The sequence below is a fragment of the Ochotona princeps genome, chromosome 5 (genome assembly GCF_030435755.1).
Source record: "Ochotona princeps isolate mOchPri1 chromosome 5, mOchPri1.hap1, whole genome shotgun sequence".
NCBI classification, from domain to species: domain Eukaryota; kingdom Metazoa; phylum Chordata; class Mammalia; order Lagomorpha; family Ochotonidae; genus Ochotona; species Ochotona princeps.
Window position 1 is genome coordinate 97,680,982 of NC_080836.1, and position 22,054 is coordinate 97,703,035.

General features: G+C 39.8%; 1 protein-coding gene across 1 annotated transcript in view; it reads left to right on the forward strand.

Moving 5' to 3' along the window:
* NYAP2 (neuronal tyrosine-phosphorylated phosphoinositide-3-kinase adaptor 2) overlaps window positions 1–22,054 on the forward strand; it is a 248,291-nt gene that overhangs the window by 127,840 nt on the left and 98,397 nt on the right. Inside the window, exon 3 of the mRNA XM_004576765.2 lies at window positions 17,929–19,011. Coding sequence (XP_004576822.1) covers window positions 17,929–19,011 — 1,083 coding nt within the window. The remainder of the gene's footprint in view (window positions 1–17,928; window positions 19,012–22,054) is intronic.

Here is a 22,054-nt window from a genome sequence, read left to right on the forward strand (position 1 = left end):
GCATATGGAAAGTTCTTGTTTTCAGGGCTAAACACCCTGTTCCTTAAGGTGATTGCAGGAGAATTTTAGGGCATGCGTTTGAATACTAAAATTCTGCATCTCCAAGGTAACGCCAGCACTCCTATTTACTGAGAATAGCCAATCTTGTAGATTCAGGGCTTTGTGCTCTTTGAAAAGCATTGCAGGGGCACATTTGACTGAGAACATTCAGGAAATGGAACCTTGTGTACTTGTTCCATATAGTTTGTACCTGCTGCACAGCTCAGGACAGCAGCAAAAATCTGGTTCTTGCTAGGATTAACTTCCTCTCATACTGGATCTCTCATGAACATTTCCAGCAGACACCCCTGGGTAGTTGCTTGTGCCTGAACCACTAGCTTAGTATGGGTTATATGTGAACTGCATGTTCCTCTTGTTTTGATTTTGGTGATACTTTGTAGCTTCTCACACTACAATTCCTTCTTACGATATGGATAAGATGTGTTGGTCATGAGACAACTCTATTCAACTCACTTTTTGAAAATATTTCACAAAAGTTAATTCATCAATGGCATTAAGAGTGAATGAACACTGAAATAAAAACATCAAAACACATGGAATACAGCCAAAAAACAAAAACAATATGGATCGGATTATTGAAGTTACACTTTCCATGCTGGCTTCCTTATATAAGAGAGAACATATGGTATTTGTTCTTTTGTGATTGACTAATTTCACTGAACATAATGGTCTCTAGTTGGGACCACTTAGTTGTAAATAGCATAATTTCATTCTTCTTAATAGCTGAATAGTACTCCATGGAGTACATATACCACAGTTTCTTTAACGACTCTTCTTTGGGTGCACATCTAGATTGTTTACATGTCTTTGCTATTGTAGATTTTGCTGCTGCAAATATAGGATTACAGATCCCCTTCTCATATGCAGATTTCATTTCTATTGGGTATATTCTTGGGAGTGGGATAGCTGGGTCATATGGCAGGTTTATGTGCAATTTCCCAAGCACTCTCCAATATTGATTTCCACAGTGGTAGTATTAGCCTACACTCCCACCAGAGTGAAGGAGGGTGTCTTTCTCCCCACATCCATGTCAGCAGGTGTTGTTAGTAGAGTTCTGAATGTAGGCCAGTCTCACTGGAGTTAGGTGGTACCTCAATGATTTTGTATTTCAGTTTTGTTTATTCCAAATAATTTCTTTTCTGTTGTTGAATTCATCACTGGCTCATGAATTACATGGTGGCATCATTTTTCCCCAGACTTTGTGTTTCCTTTTTGTCATGCATGTGTTGGTTACTCAGTGGTGCATTTTTTCATGGAGCTGTAATTTGTTGTTGTTGTCGTTGTGGCTGCTCTAACTCATATCAGCTATTGACCTTGTTTCATGGCTTCTCAGTTATGGAAATGTATAGTGATGGAGTACTAGGGTCTATCATATACAACTGGGGGGGGAGGTACAATGGAACATGCATCCCTGATACCAGAAGAAAGATGGATTCTCAATGAAACTGTTAGACATGTGTAGACAATGGGATGCTGGACTGTCTGACATTGTCTGTACCAACAACGTTGGAGTTCACTTAAATAAGAGACTGATAGAATTATGATTCCTTATGAAGGACTACACCATTGTAACAAAATGGAGAAAATCTGTTGGGGGGCTGGAGCTTGGGGGCGGAATCCCAGCCTATAGGAAATTATGCCACATAATTCAAAATTCAAAATTAAAACATATTTTAAAAAGAATGAATGAACACTGAAGTTCACATCTTGTTGCAATTTTGCAGAAATTCTAGTTTTACTCAAAAGTAGTCACTGAGCTAGGAACTGGCAGTCCAGAGGTGCAGAAGATGCCAGTCACCTAAGGATGAAGGAGAAAGAACAGTCAGTGCTGTGATAAACCCACATATACAGGGCTTGGCAAGAAAAAGGGGAGTGTTCCATGAAAAATTCTTAGGCTGATTTTCCAGGGAAGATATCCCAAAGGGGTCAATTAAACCAAGACCTAAGGAGTAGAGAAGATGGACTATAAGAATATAGAAAAGTGCTGGAAACAAATTTGAAAAAAGAATCCTGAATAGCAGATCCAATTTTTGATTCAAAAACTGGCTCCAAGGAATTATCAAAGGTACTATTACTCTGAAAAGTAACTGGAGAAAGAGCTGGAAACTAGGTCACAGAAACATCTTTATTCCAATAATTATGACAAGATGTTGCCATGTTTTGTAAGGGTGTATCTGAAATGGGTTCATGACAAAGTCAGAGTTACTTAATTTTGATCATTGCAACATTGTATAAAGGACCTATGTATACAAACGATCAGATATATATTGCCATGCAGGTCATAGATAGATATGTAGATTGACATAAATGTTTAAACACATGCATAAATTCAAATTTGAGTTTGAAAATATACTTTGAGATTAACCTTAGAGCCATTTCTCTAAATGCTGATTTTTATTTCTCAAATGGTCTATGACGTGAAGCTCAGTTTTTAGGCTAATACTGCAACCTGATGTTGATCATATACATGACTTCTAGGTGAGAAGAAATTTACATGAATAATCTGAGTACAATAAACAGAGTCATATAGATTGGTGAACCATAAAGTCTTTCTCCTTACTTACGTTTTAAAGTTGGAGTTCTAGTCCTCCTTCATGACTTTGCCATAAAGAAAAGAAACTGTCTAAAATTAAGTCAAAATATGAATCTGGCTTATGCAAAGTATGAGTAATAAAAGATTAAATTCACAAAAAGCCCTGTTGCCAAACCCAGGTCAGAGCAGGCTGAGATATCTCAAGAAATTACTTGATACGATCCATGACTGACCTGTCCTAAGCCTTCTCTTAAATTCCTGTGAGTTAAACAGAACACCACACAATATGAAACATAGAAAAGCAAACCTGATCTGAGATCTTGGGTTCCAAGTTAAGTCCTACAAGACCTACACTTAACCCATACCTAATGTTGCCTCAGTGTGCGCTGTTTTCAATAATATGCAAAAACTGAGAGCAAAAAAACCAAAGCAAATTAAAACAGTGTTCAGTCCCGGTGATCAATGAATCTTTGAACTCCATCAAGCTACCTGGTCCTCAATGAAACAGTTTTTATCATCTGAATATATGTATAGAGACAACTTATATCAAAGACTTACAGGGCAGAATGATAGTATTTGCAATGCTAAATTACAATTGTTCCAAAACAAAATAGAATGCTCTCCATTTTTCAACCAAACATTTTTGAGTAGGTAGGGTACGCAGAAGAGTCATAGGGTATTTGTAATATCTAAATTTGAATTATGTAAATATAAATAAATCTAAGTTTTAACCGGATGAATATTGTAGAAAACTTTGTGAATAGCATCAGAAAGAGCTACATCATTTTTGGGGTGGAGGGGAGAATATTCTCTCTCTTTTAGTACAATGAAGTCACAGTTTTTCTAAAACTAAAAGCAGCAAAGAGATAACTCCATGTGTCATTTTGGTTGTGTATATGACCTGGCAAAACTAAAACAGTGTGAACAAAAACGTTTAATCTAGTCTAATTTCTGCATTACCACAGATGGGACAATCTCCCAATGTTTCATAGGGAATGTACAGTTAATAAGTGTTTAATCACATTTAATCATGAGTTTTTAAAAGTATTTTCTGTGTTATGATTTCAGTTGAATTTTTCAGCTAAAACTCATCCAGCATTTATCCAGTATAAGCAGATAAGAACCTAAAAATGCCAATATTGAAATGGTAGAATGATAACAACAACAATGTTCTGCTGCCTGTATATATTTTTTTAAGGAAAATTACGTTTTCTAAAGATTAATTCACTTCTGTTATGTGGATATCCACTGTATAAAAAACTAATACAGGAGGGCTCGGCAGCGTGGCCTGGTGGCTAAGGTCCTCGCCTTGATCCCATATGGCCACTGGTTCTAATCCCGGCAGCTCCACTTCCTCTCGATCTCTCCTCCTCTCAGTATATCTGACTTTGTAATAAAAAAAAAAATAAAAAAAAAATAAATAGATTTTAAAAATTTATTTAAAAAAAAACTAATACAGAAGAAAGCTAACGTATTGACTTTATGATTTAAGGAGCATAGAATCTCTGTTTATTTCTATAACCATTCATTTTCAGTATTCCCAGCACTGTTATGTCCCTTGGTATCAGCACTGCTGGATTTTATACCTCTGTTCTGAATACCTGTGAACTATTATGAAGAAATGCACTCTCATTAGATATCTTCCTCTGCAGTTAAATTTTTATACACATGGTGATAATTGAGAGTTAATTCTACTACTTATCTAATCTGATCATTTATATCAGTTCTACTTTTAAGCCCTTTCCCTTTTCCAGAAATCCACCTTAAATATAGTGTCTTTTAACTCTTCACAACATTCTGTGAATGTGGATCTCTAATTCAATTAATACTTGGGTTCAGTGAGACTTAGTAAGGTTAGAGTTCACTATTCTGAGACTGCACAATTATTAAATTGGTATTTGAATTCATGCTAGCATTAAAATTTTGGTTAAAATTCCTTAACTATATATTTCTAAAATAAATGTATCTACTGTCTACCACCTCTACAAAGTGGTCTTTTTTTTTAAGCTTTGTTTATTTTTATTGGAAAGTCAGATATATATAGAGGAGGAGGGACAGAGAGGAAAATCTTCCATCTGATGATTCACTCCCCAAGTGACTGCAATGGCTTGAGCTGAGCCAATCAGAAGCCAGGAGCCAGGAGCCAGGAGCTTCTCTGGGTCTCCCACGGGGGTGCAGGGTACCAAAGCTATGGGCCGTCCTTGACTGATTTCCCAGGCCACAAACAGGGAGCTGGATGGGAAGTGGAGCTGCTGGGATTAGAACCAGTGCCCATATGGGATCCCAGGGCGTGCACGGCGAGGACTTAACCACTACGCTATCGTGCTGGGTCCTACAAACTAGTCTTGAGATTGACTCACAGCCAGGTTTTGACATTTATATAAAAATAATTCAATTTCTCTCTAACTGAATTTTAGCACCTGTAAAGTGGCGCTTAGAGCAGTAACTACCTCAAAGAGATACAGTAAGGGTTACATGAAACAGTCTGCCAAAAGCACATAGTCTTATACCAGTAAAGAACTTGTTAAATGGTAGCTATTACTAATATACTTCTTACTGCTGTTATTACCGCCGTTACTGAAGTTACAACTTCATTAGAGATATTATTCCATGATGCAACTTCCAAGAGATTGAATGAAATCTTTGACATCTCTATAATTCCATGCGGTTTCCTCTTTGATCTCAGATTTTTACAAAAATCACAAACATTTCTATCTTTATATTGCAACCAGCATAGATTTACAGAAGGTAATCCCCAGTAGATTGTATCTGTGGGGCTACAGGGATTCGACTGTTACTAAACTGACTGCCCAGGGACAGGAGAAATATTCTGAACACTAATCCGATTTTTCTCCCAACTTATTTTTCCCTTAACATAATACCCTCCTGGGTGAAATAAAAACTGAGTTTCTATTTGGTGTTGAGCGTCACACGTTTTTCCATCGCACCTATACACTGTCATTACTTTTTCCCTCAAGGCTTAGGAAGTCAACTTCTTCGACAACATTCTTTCACTACAGGTATAGATCCTGTAAGGGACAGCTGCTGTGAATTTATCGAGATAACTTGTCTATGGCTTCACAATATTCAAGCAATGTGAGAAGATTTACAACCAGTACTTGAGCAACTCGGATAATCTTAAGTTATATAGTCTTTACTGCTTTAAGCAAAGTCAACCAGAGAGTTCTTGGTTTGGGGAACCTACAGTAACTTGTGAGTGTATTGTTTCAACTCTTGCCTCTGTTCCATTTACTTTCCTATATAAATCTGATGTCTAAGATGAGTCACTCTCGAAAGGAGAGATGCATTTTTATTTATAAAACTGAAAAAAAAATGGAGGTAAGAAACAAGAAACTATAAAGGGATGATAAAGGAAATTGAAAGGTTACATTATTGCATATTCATAGTTTATTGTCCATTGGACAGTCATTTCTAGTCCTCATTGAGTGCCTTTTGGGAGCAATTTTCTATGTGAAGTTTGTAGGGATTTCTAAAAGGGGTTGATTTCACTTTTGGACAGCTCATGGACTTTAGAGGGAGGTTAGGCATGGAAGGACAGGAGAGGTTTATTTTGATAAGCTGTCAGAGATGGTTGGAAAATGTTTCAATAGAGGTGCAACATGTACATATTCAGGAAATATGGGAAGAACATTAGTTTGATTTGATCACAGTAAAGGGTTTGTGAAAAAATACGAGATTAGTAAACTTTGTGTTACTACAATGAAATATCTGAGATAAGCACCTCAACAAACAGAAAGGTTTATTTAGCTAGTAGTTGTGGGACCTTGAGATTCCCAAACTGGGAAACCCATTGCTTCTGGTGGCTGTGTGTATTGGAATGTGCAGTCATATCACGAGCCAGGGAGTAGACAATAGACACATATTCAGCTATTTTGTGGGAATTTGTAGCAACCTTCCTTTTGAGAATTATCTTCCACTGACAAGTCCTGGATAAACCAAGGACTCACCACTAGGCTCAACCTCATGAAGGCTAGTGCACCTCTGAATAGTTCCATTCTAGGGAGAAAGCCTTTAGCATAGGGGCCTTTGGATAATAGTCAATGCAAAAAACAAATGCCTTGGGGAAGAAGGACGGAGCGGAGATTTAGTTATATTGGATATTTGATTTCAGAGAAATAACAATCATACCAGTATTGGCACTCATCACTTTATATTATCTTTATACTGCAGAAGCATCTAAGAAAAGCATCACTTTCTCACAGGAAGAATGGAAAGTGTGAGAAAGAATGGGGACATTTTTTTTTTAAAGATTTATTCATTTTATTACAGCCAGATATATACAGAGGAGAGACAGAGAGGAAGATCTTCCGTCCGATGATTCACTCCCCAAGTGAGCCGCAACGGGCCGATGCGCGCCGATCCGAAGCCGGGAACCAGGAACCTCTTCCGGGTCTCCCACGCAGGTGCAGTGTCCCAATGCATTGGGCCGTCCTGGACTGCTTTCCCAGGCCACAAGCAGGGAGCTGGATGGGAAGTGGAGCTGCCGGGATTAGAACCGGCGCCCATATGGGATCCCGGGGCTTTCAAGGCGAGGACTCCAGCCGCCAGGCCACGCCGCCAGGCCCGAATGGGGACATTTTAATTTCATAATTTGCACATTGGTAATATTGCTGCAAGTGGTCCTACTGTATTATATGACCTCTGTCAGGAAGCTCAAATGCTATGTAACCAGTTTCTCATCAGAGAATAGGTGTCGTAGCAATCAAGCTCAAAAGAGAGGCATGTATGAAACCAGAATTGCATTGCTTGTTCTTTTACTAAAATGACTTTATCTTCTTTTCGTTTCAATGAGAGAGGTGCAGAGGATGATCCCTCTTTCTCTCATCTTCTATTAAGCCCCAAATGCCCACAGTAGCAGTGACTGAAATCAGCAAAAGCAAGAAGCCTCCCGTGCGGATGGCAATACCTGCCTCCTCCCGGGGTTTGGATTAACGGAAAGCTGCAATCAGAAACAAAACCTTGGACAGAAGCAGAGCTGGGTCTCAAGCCCTGACACTTGGATGTAAGATGCAAGCATTACAAACAGCATCTTAATCATTTCACCAAATGTGTGCACCCTCTTGCTGATTTCTAATGAGTAACATATGCATAATACTTTGCAAATCAAAATTATTAAAAGAGCTTTTCTTGACTCTGAAGTTAGAAAAAGAATGACTCATAAAAATTACATATGTAGCAGCTTCAGGCTCTACAAGCATGCTGGGCCAATTTCCATCAACAGAGCTGTAAGAGGGGGCAGGATCCCCTGGGGACTCCTGTGGGGGGCACTAAGCTGTGAGTCTCCTTTTACCACACTATGGATGGCTAACTCTACTCTGGTGATTTTCTTTGATTTGTGTAACACTTTAGCCTTTATTTCAACCCAATATATATACGTATTTTTTTTTTAACAGAAAGTATGTAATCTCTTTTTATATCTCTTGTCTGAATCATCCTGTGCTGCATTTATAATACTCAGACAGGCTATGACTTCCTTAATTTCTATATTCTGGAAGGATACATTCTGTACTCCATTTCCACGAAAATGGTAATAACTTCTTTTTATGAGATAGCCACATTACAGGAAATTAATTTTCAACGTATTTTCAGTTACATTTGTTATTTAACGAACTAACCCTAAATGCCATAGCTTAAAAGAAGAACTTATTATTTCTCATTTTTCTGTGAGTTGACCTGTGCTTTAAAGGTGGATCTTTGTTCTATATGACTAGACTGAATTGGAAAGACAAAGGAAAGCCTCACTGGCTTAGCGAGGCCACCTTTCATGCCCACGTGGGTTATTCATCTCACTAAGTTGACTTGACTTTCAAGATAGGGAAAATGAAAGCTGTCTTCTTAAGTTCAAGATTCAAAATGGTTCTTTTCTCACACCGTACTGGTCACGGCAAATCACAATACCAGCTGAGATTCAGGAAGAGGAAATACGTTCTCCCTATTGAAACATGGAAAGCCGAGAAGGAGATGGAATTGAGGGTTTCATAATTCAAAGATCATTGATCACAGTTTGCCTTGCCTTCTGGTCACAATATTTCAATAGCCAAAATATTTTCTGTCTTGCCCAGAGAGTGACTGTATCACATTACAACTGAAGACCAGAACTTCATCATCTCAATTATGCTCAGATTTAGTGTTTTTGTGTAGTTTCTTACACAGAGCTCTGTAGTTGCAATATTTTATGTGCAAGGGCTTTGAACAAAGTACAATTTATTTGCACTTCATAACGCAATCTACATGGTGGGCCAGGAACAAGAAAACTGCAGCTTGTAGTCTTATTCAAACTAGTAGAGACTGGAGGCGGGGATGGAGGAATACACTCTTACAAGTTACTGACCCATAACCATTTAGAAGTCCAGTTAGACATACATGGTCTACTAACGTTTCACTCTGGGAGTAGAAATCATGAACTGATTAGGGCTTCATTCTGCTCTCTGATTTTGGTTCTCTGTGGATCTTGATTTTTGCTCTGTGGGGGTCTTAAATCTGCTTTTCAAGTCAATTCTGGGTATATGGTATGAGGGTGAAGGCACCCTAGGGATGCCACATCCAAATCAGGGAGAATTCTTCATGGGAAGTTCTGAACTGCAGTCGCACTTTTTGAGAAGTGAGCTGTCCCTTCCTTCGTCCCTATCCCGTGCGGTCCTTTATCACACACAACAGAAACAAATCAACTCACATGTTGACATTCTTCCAGAAATGCCTTTACTTAGGTTGCATTTCATGGGTCACATTTCATATTCTCCATAATAACACAGACAGCAGTATTCTTCCACTTCATAAACCAGCTCTCTCTTTTCAGTCACTTACAGAAAATTCCTCACCAACAACTCAGTCCGCTCCCCTCTCCCGCCTTCTGCGCACTGCTGTTGTTACCTGGGCTGCCACAAAATCTCAAAGCTGATGCACAAGTTTTAGATTTTATTTACAAGAGCACACATTTCTTATATCTGTCTCAGGTCTACAAAATTTCATAATGAACTACTTCAAAATTTAGAACACTGAATAAAAAGAACAGTGATGAGATTTGCTTACTATTCTGTGGGTCAGGAATTGAACTAACACAGCGGGGATAGTTTGCCGCGTACCCGGAATGTCTTCCATGCCATCTAGATGGCTCAATGAACTACAGAGACAAGTGGGAAAGCTGTCCTGCCCTCTTATGACTGAGGTTTTATTTTCTGTCCTGATTCTGTTTCATGGTTCTTTTTGCAATGACCGTCTTGGTATTTCACACAACATGATGATGTGGGTGGTCAGACCTTGGTGGCTGACTTGCTTAGTGAGAGAATACCTGAAAGAGTCAAGGGAAGGAGTTGTAGACTCCAGCTCACATTGGATCGAAGTGTATATGCTCATAAAGAGAAAGGACTAGAAAAGTCTTTGCTGGAGAAGGCCGAGATTTTCAATTTTAGGATTTTTCAAACATTCCTTGTCACAGCCAATGAGAAATACATGTAATCCAGGAAATTTCCATGTACTCGTTAATAGTTTTTTTTATTGTCCATACTTTATCTGATGGATTTGTGATTCAAATAGGTTTACACAGCTTATGTTCTAAAGTTCCAAAGGCCCTGGGATTTACCTTATCCCCTCCCCAATTGCCTCCCCCCCACTGAGTTTCCCTATATCATTACTATAGCATAGTTCTTCATACACAGTCATGTGTCCATCAGTGCGGGCATGGACAATGGCAGAGAGTCCAGTATCCTATTGTCAAGATATAATAAACAGTTTCATTTGGGAGTCCATCTTTGTATGGAAGTAGAGATGCATACTGCATTGTATCCTCACATCTGGATATGACAGTCTCCATTACACAGTTACTATACATCCCCTTAAATGAAAAGCCACAATACGAAATCAACCCAGGAAAAAAAGAGAGAAACTAACAATACCATGAACTCAAATAACATGGTACTGAATGACAAATGTGTTGCTGAAGAAATGAAAAAGAAAATCAAGAATCTTCTTAAGGAAAATGGTGCTTCTATATGATCTACGAGTCATTGAAAATTTAATGAGAAGAAAGTGTTTTTAAGAGGTGAAACTAACAAAAAAAAATCAAAATCCGTTAGATATAGTTTCCACTGATCTTTCTTAGTGAACTGTATCTCCTGTAGGCAACAAATAGATGAGTTTTGTTTTTTAATCCAGTCTACTAATCTATGATGTTTGATTGATGAGTTTAAGCCATTTACATTCAAGGTTATTATGAATGGTTGATAATTTGATCCTGTCATTTTAGCAATGTGTTGTTCATGATTTAGTCTTCCATTGTTATTTTACTGGGATACTTTTTGCATTTGCCTTTGGTTTTAGTGGTTGCTATTCCTTTTCTCTGTCAAGAGAACATCTTTAAGTATTCTTTGTAGGGAGGGTTTGGAAGAGACAAATTCTTCTAACTTTTCTTGACTGTGGAAGAATTTTATTTCATTTTCAAAGATAAAAGAAAATTTTGCTGGGTACATTATCCTGAGCCAACAATTTTTTTGTTTTTAGAATCTAGAATATGTCACTCCATTCTCTTCTGGCCTGTAGAATTTCCTGTGAGAGGTCTCTTGTGATTATAATTGGCATTCCTTTATACGTCACTTGATTTTTTTTCAGGTGCACATTTAAGGATCTTTTCCTTATGTTCAATCAAAGAGAGCTTGATTACCAAGTGTTGTGGTGAAGATCGCTTTTAGTCAACCCTGTTGGGAGTTCTGTGACCCTCCTAAATGTTGTTTCCCAATTCGATCTCCAGATTAAGGAAATTTTCCTTTATCATTTCATTAACTACATTTGTAAACCCAGCATCTCTTTCTGCACCTTCTGGGATTCCCATAACTCTTTTATATTTGGTCTTTCAATAGTGTCTTTCAATTCTTGAATACTTTTTTTGGCCTGATCCAGCTTTGCTTCCAGCTTTTGGTTTGTTTCCCCCTGGTGATGCGAAATATTTTCTAATTTTGAAATTCTTTCTTCTGCCTCCGTCATTCTATTTTGGAGGCTCTCCATTGTACTTTAAATTTGCTCCACTGTATTCTTCATTTCTGATGTATCAGCTTTCATTTGATTAATTTCCAGTGTGACATATTCCTTAAATTCCTTGAACACCTGCTTTACGTGCTTCTCATTGTTGATAAAAAGTTTTATAACAAGTGCTTTGAATTCTGTGTCCCCAATTTTCTCAATGTCTTCCTCAGTTAACTCTGAGGTTGACAATGGGTTTTGCTCCTTTGCAGGGGAGTCTTCAGTAATATTCATTATGCCTTTGCTCTTGGTCATTGTACTTCTGGCTATCAGATTCTTTTCATTGGGGCAGCTTTCTAAGCTGTGTCACTCATACGTCTGCTGTTAGATTTTACTTATTGCAGTTGGCACATGGCTCTTTGTGTGCAGTCACTTGTGCCACTCCCTCCAGCGAGTTCCAGGTCTGGGTTTTATGTCAGATTTCCACCATGTTCTCTGTAGCCTCCACTCCTGGTTCACCATTCTCCGCCTCTTGTGATAATCGTACTGAGGTTGCATCATTGTCTGTACACCCTTTCTCCCACTTCCAGTTGAAGCAGGTCTCAGGATGAGGGAGACACCAGGTGTCCTATGTAGCTGGGTTGTTGGTGGTGCTGATCTTGCAGGAACCTGTTGGCTATTAGGTTTGAAAGCCACAAGGACCAAGTTTTACCCAATGCCATAGTCTGTATTATTTTCCTGTGGGATCAGTGCAGTGCACTGAGCTGAGTGAGTTCTTGCCCAGCTCAGTGCATGTGCAGCTCACTGTTGTCCCTGCTGTCTTAACTGCTTTGCCACACTGTACGAAATGGCATCTGATGTGACACTACTAGAGTTCTCAATCTACTGGCCATTAGGTCTGAGGGCTACTTGGACCTATCTTGGGTGGAACCTGTAGGATGCCACATTGTTGTAATTCGCTAAGCCAGAAATGAGTTCATTCTCAGCTCAGTGCATGTGCTGTACTGTCAATAGCCCTTACCTCCTTAAACAAAATGGCACCCAATACTGCTCTAGGGGCAGATTGGGTTGTGAAATCCACCCAGATCCCACACTGCTCATCTGGGACCTGTTGCTGTGTCTCTGCTCCTGGTTAAACTGAACAGACCAGCAGGACTGGCAGTTCTTTCTCCGGGTTCACCACCTGAACTCCCGATAGACGTCCCTTCCCGCCTGGTTACTGGTATAGTTCTGGCTGCCAGTGTAATTCAGATTGCTACTCACTGAATGCTGCTGGGGTATCAGTCACTACAACACCGTACCATTGTGTCCACTGCTTTCTTGTGTCTGTCATTCTCCAGGTACCTTTCTGCTATTGTTCTGTCCTCTCCTATTTCCTGGAATGTGCCCTCTTTGGATCACACTGGCTAATATTTCTCTGTCTGTTTAAATGTGTCCTTACCCTATTCTGCCATCTTAAACAAACAAAAAACACCATGACTTTATGAATAGTATTAAGTGGCTTGTGACTTTTGTAAAGATCAAAATATGCCTCAAAGCCACAGGGTTGTGATTTATGAAAAGAGTTAACTATGGTTCAATTCTGCTGACAGTGGAAAATGTGCCCATCCCCTCCAGAACAAACCAATTTCACAATCACAGTGAACTCACATCTCCCAGATTGAGCTATGTATTTAAATACGTCTCAAGTATATCTCAGTAACAAGGCATATTGAGCTATGGTCTACTAGCACAGAATGAGTGAAGACCTTTAAAATACTATTTTCTGTTACACAGAGTAAAGATGAATTGAAAGTTTCCCCACTCTCACTTCTTTCCTTTGTTTCAAAAAGATGTCGAAGGCTGAATTTAAGTTAGGAATTAAAAAAAAAATTGATTGATACAGAATCTCTATTTGTTTATCACTAACATAAGGGACTTCAGAATGTTTGTGGAAAAGAATTTCCCAAGTTTATTTTGAGGTAAAAAACATATCTATAACTATGAGAAGTCTTCAAAATGTTCATTCAAATGTGTATTAAAAAACTGCATGAATTTCAAAGTGCTTTGTATTAAATATTTTTTTATTAATTCATTAATTACATTCTATTATGTGACACAGTTTCATAGGTGTTTGGATTCTCCCCACCCCTCCCCAAACCCTCCCACCATGGTGGATTCCTCCACCTTGTTGCATAATCATAGTTCAAGTTCAGTTGAGAATCCCCCATTGCAAGCATATACCAAACATAGAGTCCAGAATCTTATTGTCCAGTCAAGTTCAACGTCTTCTTAGGTATACCCTCTCTGGTCTGAAAACAGAGCCAGCAGAGTATCATCCCAGTCAATTAAAAGCTCCAACATACCATCAGCGAAAATTTCCATCATTATGGAATTAATTGACATAGTAATGAGTAACCAATATGTTAAGAGTAAATGCAAGTTCTTAACCACCTTCTGTGACCACCTCATTGACATTTCAATTTTAGTTTATACACAACATATAACATACATAACATAACATGTTATACATCACATCATATCATCTTAAATTAAGGCAAACATGTGGTATTTAACCTTTTGGGATTGGCTCATTTCCCTTAGCATTATGGTTAAATATTAAATATTTAATATTAAATATTTTTTAAACATTTGTTTTTTTATTGGAAAGGCAGGTTTACAGAGAAAGGGAGAGACAGAGAGAAAGATCTTTCATCCTCTGGTTCACTATCCAACTGGCTATAACTGCCTGACCTGAGACAATCCGAAGCCAGGAATTTCTTCTGGGTCTCCCACACAAATACAGGGTCCCAAGGTTTTGGACTGTCCTCGGCTGCTTTCCCAGGCCACAGGCAGGACCCTGGATGGGAAGTGCAATAACCAGGACAGAAAACAGCACCCATAAGGGATCTTCATGCTTGCAAGGCAAAGATTTAGCCATGGAGCCATCGGCCTGGCCAATCAAGATATTAATTCCATTTTCTTTTGAATTTTGTAAAGTACCCTCATCTGTGAATTTAGGTCATTTTCAGGAGACTTTCAATTCTGGGACTCTATGGCCACAGGGTTCTTAGGAGCACAAATCCTGACCTGTGTTGTGTGTGTATAAATAGATAGATAGATAGGTATAGATAAAGATATAGATATAGATACAGATATAGATATAGATATACTTCCGAGCCAAGAGCACTAACAGATACTCAAGCATAGTTAGCTTTACCTTATACTTTTTTTTAGATTAACAAAAATAAACTCCTGAAGAATAGATTGACAGGGACAGGATGAATTTCCAAAATTCACTTTGAAAGACAGATTATCTGGACATGTGTGGAAACTCTGCGTAAGCTTTGTGCTCAACTAATTCACTTCAGGAATATCACTTTCTGCTTAGTGCTACTCTCATTAAACTCTTCTAAGTATTAAAATTTGTGTTTTGGAGCTGAGTAGGAATTAGTGCTTCTGTCTTTGGGCTTATTAGAAACCATTTAAAATTTATTTAAGAGTGATAAAAACTATCTTTTTATTATGGTTGAATTTGGCTAAATGTTGAAATTTGTAATGTAATTTTTATTGTTTTTTATTAGCAGCATTATAGCACCTCTCTGTAATTCATGACTACTTTAAGTACCTTATAAAGAAATGCCATTTTAAAATAAAACTTTCTTTAATTTTAATTCCCTACAGTGAGGCTAACTTTAGAATAAATTGTAGGGCAATGCTGCTCAAAGCTCCATATTTTTCATCATGTAGATAAATGTTTTCAAAAGCATATAAAACAGTTGAAGGACGTTTTCATTGCCCCATAAACTATTTACTCAATGCTAAGGTAACAGTAGGTGATACATGGCGAATGGACAGAAAAAATCAGTGTAATAGAAAAGAAATTGTTCTTCCTCTGATTCTCCAGAGAGAACTATGGGATAGCAAGAAGCTTTGAAATGAAAAATCAAACCCTGGTTGTAGGAAAGCTTTCTCCCCATTCCCCCCAGTACTGAAGAAGTGGATGTAACATCTGTAATTTACATAACACTGTATTATCTAACAATCCTCATACCCTCATTTCACATTTGAATTAACACCAAGGAGAAGGCTCAGGAAAAGATGCTTGTATTGCATGGAGCTGCCTACACTATGCTCTCTTCAGCAGACAAGGGAAGAGGGACACACTGGCCTACATGGTCAGGGACTTCCTGGGCAAAGCTGCTGGAGAGTGACTTCAGCTAATGGACTCATAGAAAGATGTGGAACAGGGAGCTCGTTAGTCTGCCAACTCTAAGAACAGAAAACAGCCAGAGTCAGAGTTCAGAGCTAAGTTATCTGGTGCAGGTTGGAGGCTGGAGAGTCAGATCAAGAACGTGAAAGACAGGAAGTGAGGTATAGAGCTGATTGCTTGCAGATACATGGAATCAGCACAAGGTAGTGGGAGTTTAAAAGGCTGGGAAAGGGTTCCATTGATGCCTAAAACTGTGTAATTATTTAAAGTGCACCAGTGCCAAAAGACAAGATTAAAGCAGTAGCTCATTACTTAGTTGTAAAAGGCATTCACAAAGGGCTCAATAAATATGTGCTTCTCTTAGTGTGAACTCTTGTAATAAAGTGTGAGACTAACTTAAAGTATACAAATTCATTTTTCTGGAGTGGGTGTTGAAGCCTGCAATCAAGACACCCAACATCCTGAGTTCAATTCTTGATTCTGAATCCTCATTCTGACATCTTGCCAGTGTGGACCCCAAAAGGCAGAGGTTAGGTCTCGAGTAATCAGGTTCCTTTCCACCCGTGTAGGTGGTCTGGGTTTGGTTACTCACTTCCGGCTTCAGGGCAGCCCAGCCTTGGTGATTGTGGACATTTAGGGAACAGAGTTTCCAGTCTACCTATTTGCCTGTCTCCTGGTGTCTCCTTTTTTTTTTTTTTGTCTCTATATAAATGAATATATTTTTGAGAAATAAATGCATTTTCTCAGTCCTTGAGGCTGGAAATCCAAGACCAAGATGCAAGCAAGGTTCATTTCTGGTGAAAAATCTCTACATGGAATGTAGACTGACATCTCTTTTCTCAAAAATGGGAAAGAAAAGGAATGAGAGGGAGTGACTTCTTGCAATCGCACCATGGCTACCTCATGACCTCGTGCAAATCTAGTTATCTTCCAAAGTCCCCAACACCATCATAGTAGGCTTTAGGACCACAATATATGAATATTTTGGGTGGTTAGATGGACACAACTCACTTAATGCAACTGTAAACTTTGATCATCTCACAGTCACTATAAGAATCATACATCTTGTTCTTATCAAATAATACCTATACTTGATTCTGTCTTGAAACTTTCAGTGTTAATGGACTGTGTAAATTCCTTTATAATGAATGCTTTATTCTTTCTTAATTCTATGTGTGATCATTTCCAGAATATAAACTCTGCCTTCATATAAAAGAGAGGTCTTCAAAAAAAGATCTTGCATATTATATTATATTTACATAATATATGTCATATAATAAATATGACAAAATAATAAGATAATACTCAAGTATTTTCTTGTATGAAAAAAAAAAACCTTGTTCTGGCCAAAGGCATTTGACTAGAGGGAGTAAGATGCACTGGTTACTCACATCTATTCTGAGTTTCCCTAAGTTCTTCTTGAAACTTACCCAGAATTCCCTAGGTTATGCTCTTCTAAAACCCTGATGTGTCCGTGAACATATTTCATAAATTCACTGCAAGACAATATTTGATATCGTAAAAGATCTTATGAACAAAACCAGGCAAATACACCACAATCCACAATTGTGGAAACCTGAAGCTTAAATAGTCTAGCCTTCTTAATTTTCACATCAATTTCCCCTGTAATATCAGAATCATCTATACAGAAGCTAGTTATCTGAAGTCAGGCGGAGATTAAGTAAGCCTGGCAGGCTGGGACAATTTTATCCTAAAGTAAGCAGAGTGTGTAATAACTCTGTAAGTAAAAAAGTGAGCTCTCTTTGGTCTTTTGGTGGTGATTTGCAGTGACTTTTCTGCTATTCCCTCCTCCCCCGAGTTTCTTTCAAACTTAGTTCCTGCAAGTTAATTTTTATTAAAAAAATATTTTATCTGACATGTTTCATCTCAACGTGTCTATTTAAAAGTTCTAAGACTAAAAGATGAATAGTCTCCCGGTGTAAGGGTTTTTATCAGCGTTGGATTATTAATATGGGAAAGAAGATAAGAACCATAATCACTATATCATCGATGTTTTTTCTGACATGTGCAATGTTGGAGTCTGGCAGCTCTTTCCTCCAAGGCTCAAAGTTGAAATACACCTGCCTACTTCCAGCAGAGCAACTGTGTGCACTGAAGTTTTCGTATTATATTTATCGATGCTACCATATTTTATTTTATTCCCTTTTAGTGCCCACCAAACCAAGACCTCACAGCGACGAATATTCAAAGAAGATTCCTCCCCCGAAGCCCAAAAGGAACCCCAACACTCAGCTGAGCACATCCTTCGACGAAACATACATCAGGAAGCACGGGCCACGGAGGACGTCGCTGCCACGGGACGCCTCCCTCTCCCAGGTGAGCACTCCCTCCGGAGAGCCCGAGGAGGAGCCAGTGTACATCGAGATGGTGGGCAACATCCTCAGAGACTTCCGCAAGGAGGACGACGACCAGAGCGAGGCCGTCTACGAGGAGATGAAGTACCCCATTTTTGACGACCTGGGCCAAGATTCCAAGTGCGACTTCGACCATCACAGTTGTTCGTCGCAGTGTGCTACACCCACGGTGCCTGATTTGGACTTCGCCAAGTCCTCAGTGCCATGCACGCCCAAGGGTTTGCTCTGCGACATCCCCCCGCCCTTCCCCAACCTGCTGTCGCACAGGCCCCCGCTGCTGGTGTTCCCTCCGGCCCCCGCGCACTGCTCCCCCAACTCGGATGAGTCCCCCCTCACGCCCCTGGAGGTCACCAAGCTCCCGGTGTTGGAAAACGTGTCTTACCTGAAACAACAGGCAGGGGCATCCCCTTCCTCCCTGCCACCGCACCCCTCGGGCCACCCGAAACAGGACAAAGATGCGGGCACAGCCCTCGGACCAACTTCTGTGCTCTCCTCATCCCCTCCGCCCCCGTCAACGCTCTACCGAACGCAGTCTCCCCACGGCTACCCTAAAAGTCACTCCGCCTCGCCCTCGCCGGTGAGCATGGGCAGGTCCCTGACCCCCCTCAGCCTCAAGCGGCCGCCGCCCTACGACGCTGTGCATTCTGGCAGCCTCTCCAGGAGCTCGCCCTCAGTGCCTCATTCGACCCCCAGGCCGGTGTCACAGGACGGCGCCAAGATGGTGAGTGCGGCCATGAGCGCGCACGGGGCGGCTGCTGGAGGTTCCCGCTCGCGAACCCCCACGAGCCCTCTGGAGGAGCTCACCAGCCTCTTCACCTCGGGACGCAGCCTGCTGAGGAAGTCGTCCAGCGGCCGACGCTCCAAGGAGCCCGCAGAGAGTAAGTGCCCGCGCGTTGGGGTGGGCCACAGGGCAGCCAGGAACCCAGGCACTTTTTGCCTTTGGGGTTAGCACATCCAAGTGCAAATTCTGTTGCTTTGCCATGTTCCACTAACTAGTGCAGTCTGAATGAGAACCGCGCGAACCGGGAAAACTAGGTATGGCATACTGCACAGTTCTGAAGACAGAGCATCTCATTAAAAATAAGGAACTATACTATAGTAATAATATAAGGGAACTCAGTGGCGCGGGGAAGGGATTTGGGAGAGGGTAAGGGAAATAGCAGGACCTATGGAACCATACCATAAAAGGATAATAATAATACTAATAATTTTTAAAAACAATAACAAACACAAAAGATTGAATTTCAAAAAACAAAAATGTTAGCTCATCAAATCCCAGAACACATCAGAAGGATCATTCACCCAGATCAAGTGTGCATGCAGGATGGGTCAACATGCAAATGCATACAGGTGATAATTCACATGAACAAATCAAAAAATAAGACTACATAATTACCCCACCCCAATAAATGCAGAGAAAACATTTGGTGCAACATCATTTCATGATAAAAACCTTAAGTAAACTGGGTATAGAAGAATCATTCTTCAACATGATCAAGGCAGTTTAAGACTACTCCACAGCCAGCATCACATTGAACAAGGAAAGTCGGGGGCGTCTCCACCAAGATCCACAGCCAAGCAGGGACGCCCACTTTCATCACCGTTGTTCAATAGAGTTCTGTAAGTTTTAGTCAGCCATTACACAAGAAAGAGACCTCAAAGGGATACAAACTGGAAAAGAGGAAGTCAAATTACTTATGTTTGCAGATTACATGAGCCTATGTATAGGGAAACCAAAAGACGACACTAAGATACTGGTAAAGTTACAGGATATAAAACCAATACACAAAAGCAACAGCCTTTGTAATATACAAATAATGTCATGGCTGAGACAGAACCTGTATGTATCTTCAGTTCCCGGTATGCTAGTCTTCATTATACAGTTCTTCTGTGAGAATATATGTAAATACATGTTTACCTATGTATCTATTTGTAACTTGAATAGAACTTAGTGCTTGTTAAAAGCATAAAAATGATTCTCTACACCATTCTTAACATTTCTGTAAGTTTCCCTTTCAAAATTCATCATCATTCACATGTTATTTTATGGTATTCTTTTTAAAATATTTTATTTAGTTTTATTGGACAGACAGATGTACAGAAATAAGGAGAGTGAGAGAAACATCTTCCCTCTCTTGGTTCACTCCCCAAGTGGCCACAACTGGGGAAGCTGAGCTGATCCAAAGGCACGAGCCAGGAGCTTCTTCCAGGTCTCCCACACAGGTGCAGGGTCCCAAGGCATTGAGCCATCCACCATAACTTTCCTAGCACATTAAGCAGGGAGCTGGATGGGATGGAACAGTAGGAACATGGACTGGCACCCATATGGGATCTCAGTGCATGCAAAGTGAGGACTTTAGCCACTAGGCCACTGCGCCAGGCCTATGTGATATTCGTTACAGATCCATCTACATAAAACTAATTGAAAAAAATCACATGATATTGAATATTATGCTTACCATTGATACCAAAGCCTTAGACATTTTTCTGTCTGAATGGTTGGCCCTCTTGTTAAAGTCAATTCAATTCACTAGGATTTGTTCTGGTCAAAAGATATTTGAACTCATTTTAACTATGTCCATTTCGTTGATTTCACTACTTTTCCTAATTTGCAAATTGTTAGCACCTATGGTCATAATTAATGACTTATGTCTCAAAGGACCCACCGACGATTTTGTTGTTTGTTCATGCTCGGAGTGAGGAACAAGCACTCCTCCATAACTTTTGATGATGAAGGCAATGGCATTCTTAGATCATTCACTGTCACTGATTCATTCTGTTTTTTTCCTTCCTTCACACAGATTTATGTACACTTTAGCTCTGAAGCCATTCTTCTCAAAATATTTTGTTTACACAAACAAAATGGAATAATGTTTAATATATTAGCAAGCCTAGAGTTACATAGATACAGACAATTGTTTTTTAATGTAAATTTACTTATTTAAAAAATTTTGTTACATAGATGAGGGGATTGCAGATGTACTCAGATTTGTGGGCGAGATGAAGAGGGATGGGACAAGACTGCACCTTCCCACCTGTGCCCTCCAGGGCTAGAGTGGGAGAGATGCTGTGCCGCTCGTTGCAGCTGAATCACATCAGTGCCAAGGGACACAGACAGTGCCCTGATTCTGCTCCAGGGACCCAGATGTGGGGAGAATGTCCTGAGGATGGTGCATGAGTAGTTTCAGTTGTTCTGAGATGGTGTTGGCCTCCATATGCCACATGTAAGATACCACTGCCCATACTTCAGTGTCTATTTTGGTATGCCCATAGCCTTAGATGATTGGTGGAGAAAATAATTGGACTATGTATTGTTTATCCTGCTCTTTTGGTATGGTACTCAGGTCCTCTGTTGAATCCGAGAGGTTTGCTCTCCTGTCTTTCATGTGCATTCCAGTATGTTGTCGTTCTTCATGTGGAGTCAGCAACAGGGGTGGAACAGTCTAGCTTCCTGCTGGTGCACACCTGCGGGAAAGCAACAAGTGATGGCTCAAATCTTTGATCCCTGCCATTCAGGTGAGACTCTTAGAAGGAGTTCTGGACTCCTGCATTTGGCCTGAGTGCTTGGAGTATTTGAGGAATGAAGCTGTAGATGGGTGATCTCCCTTGCCAGCTCTCTCTCATGTCACCATGTCTTTCAAATAATTGAAAGTAAACTATTAAGTGTTAACAATTGATGGGAAATATTTAACAAAATGTTTTAATTGGAAAATACTTAATGGTTAGTGAGAAGTTAATAGAGGTTTCATTGTGGAATTGGTAATGTGATTGAATTTCCTCCCCACCTATTAGTAATTTAGAGGATCCTTAACAGCCCCAACTAACAGCCATGCTAATTAGTACATGTAAAAGAAATGATTAGCTAATGAAGTTGAAGAAAAGTCAATGTGCTGTATTCTGAGTCCAAGTGTGTATTTCAGA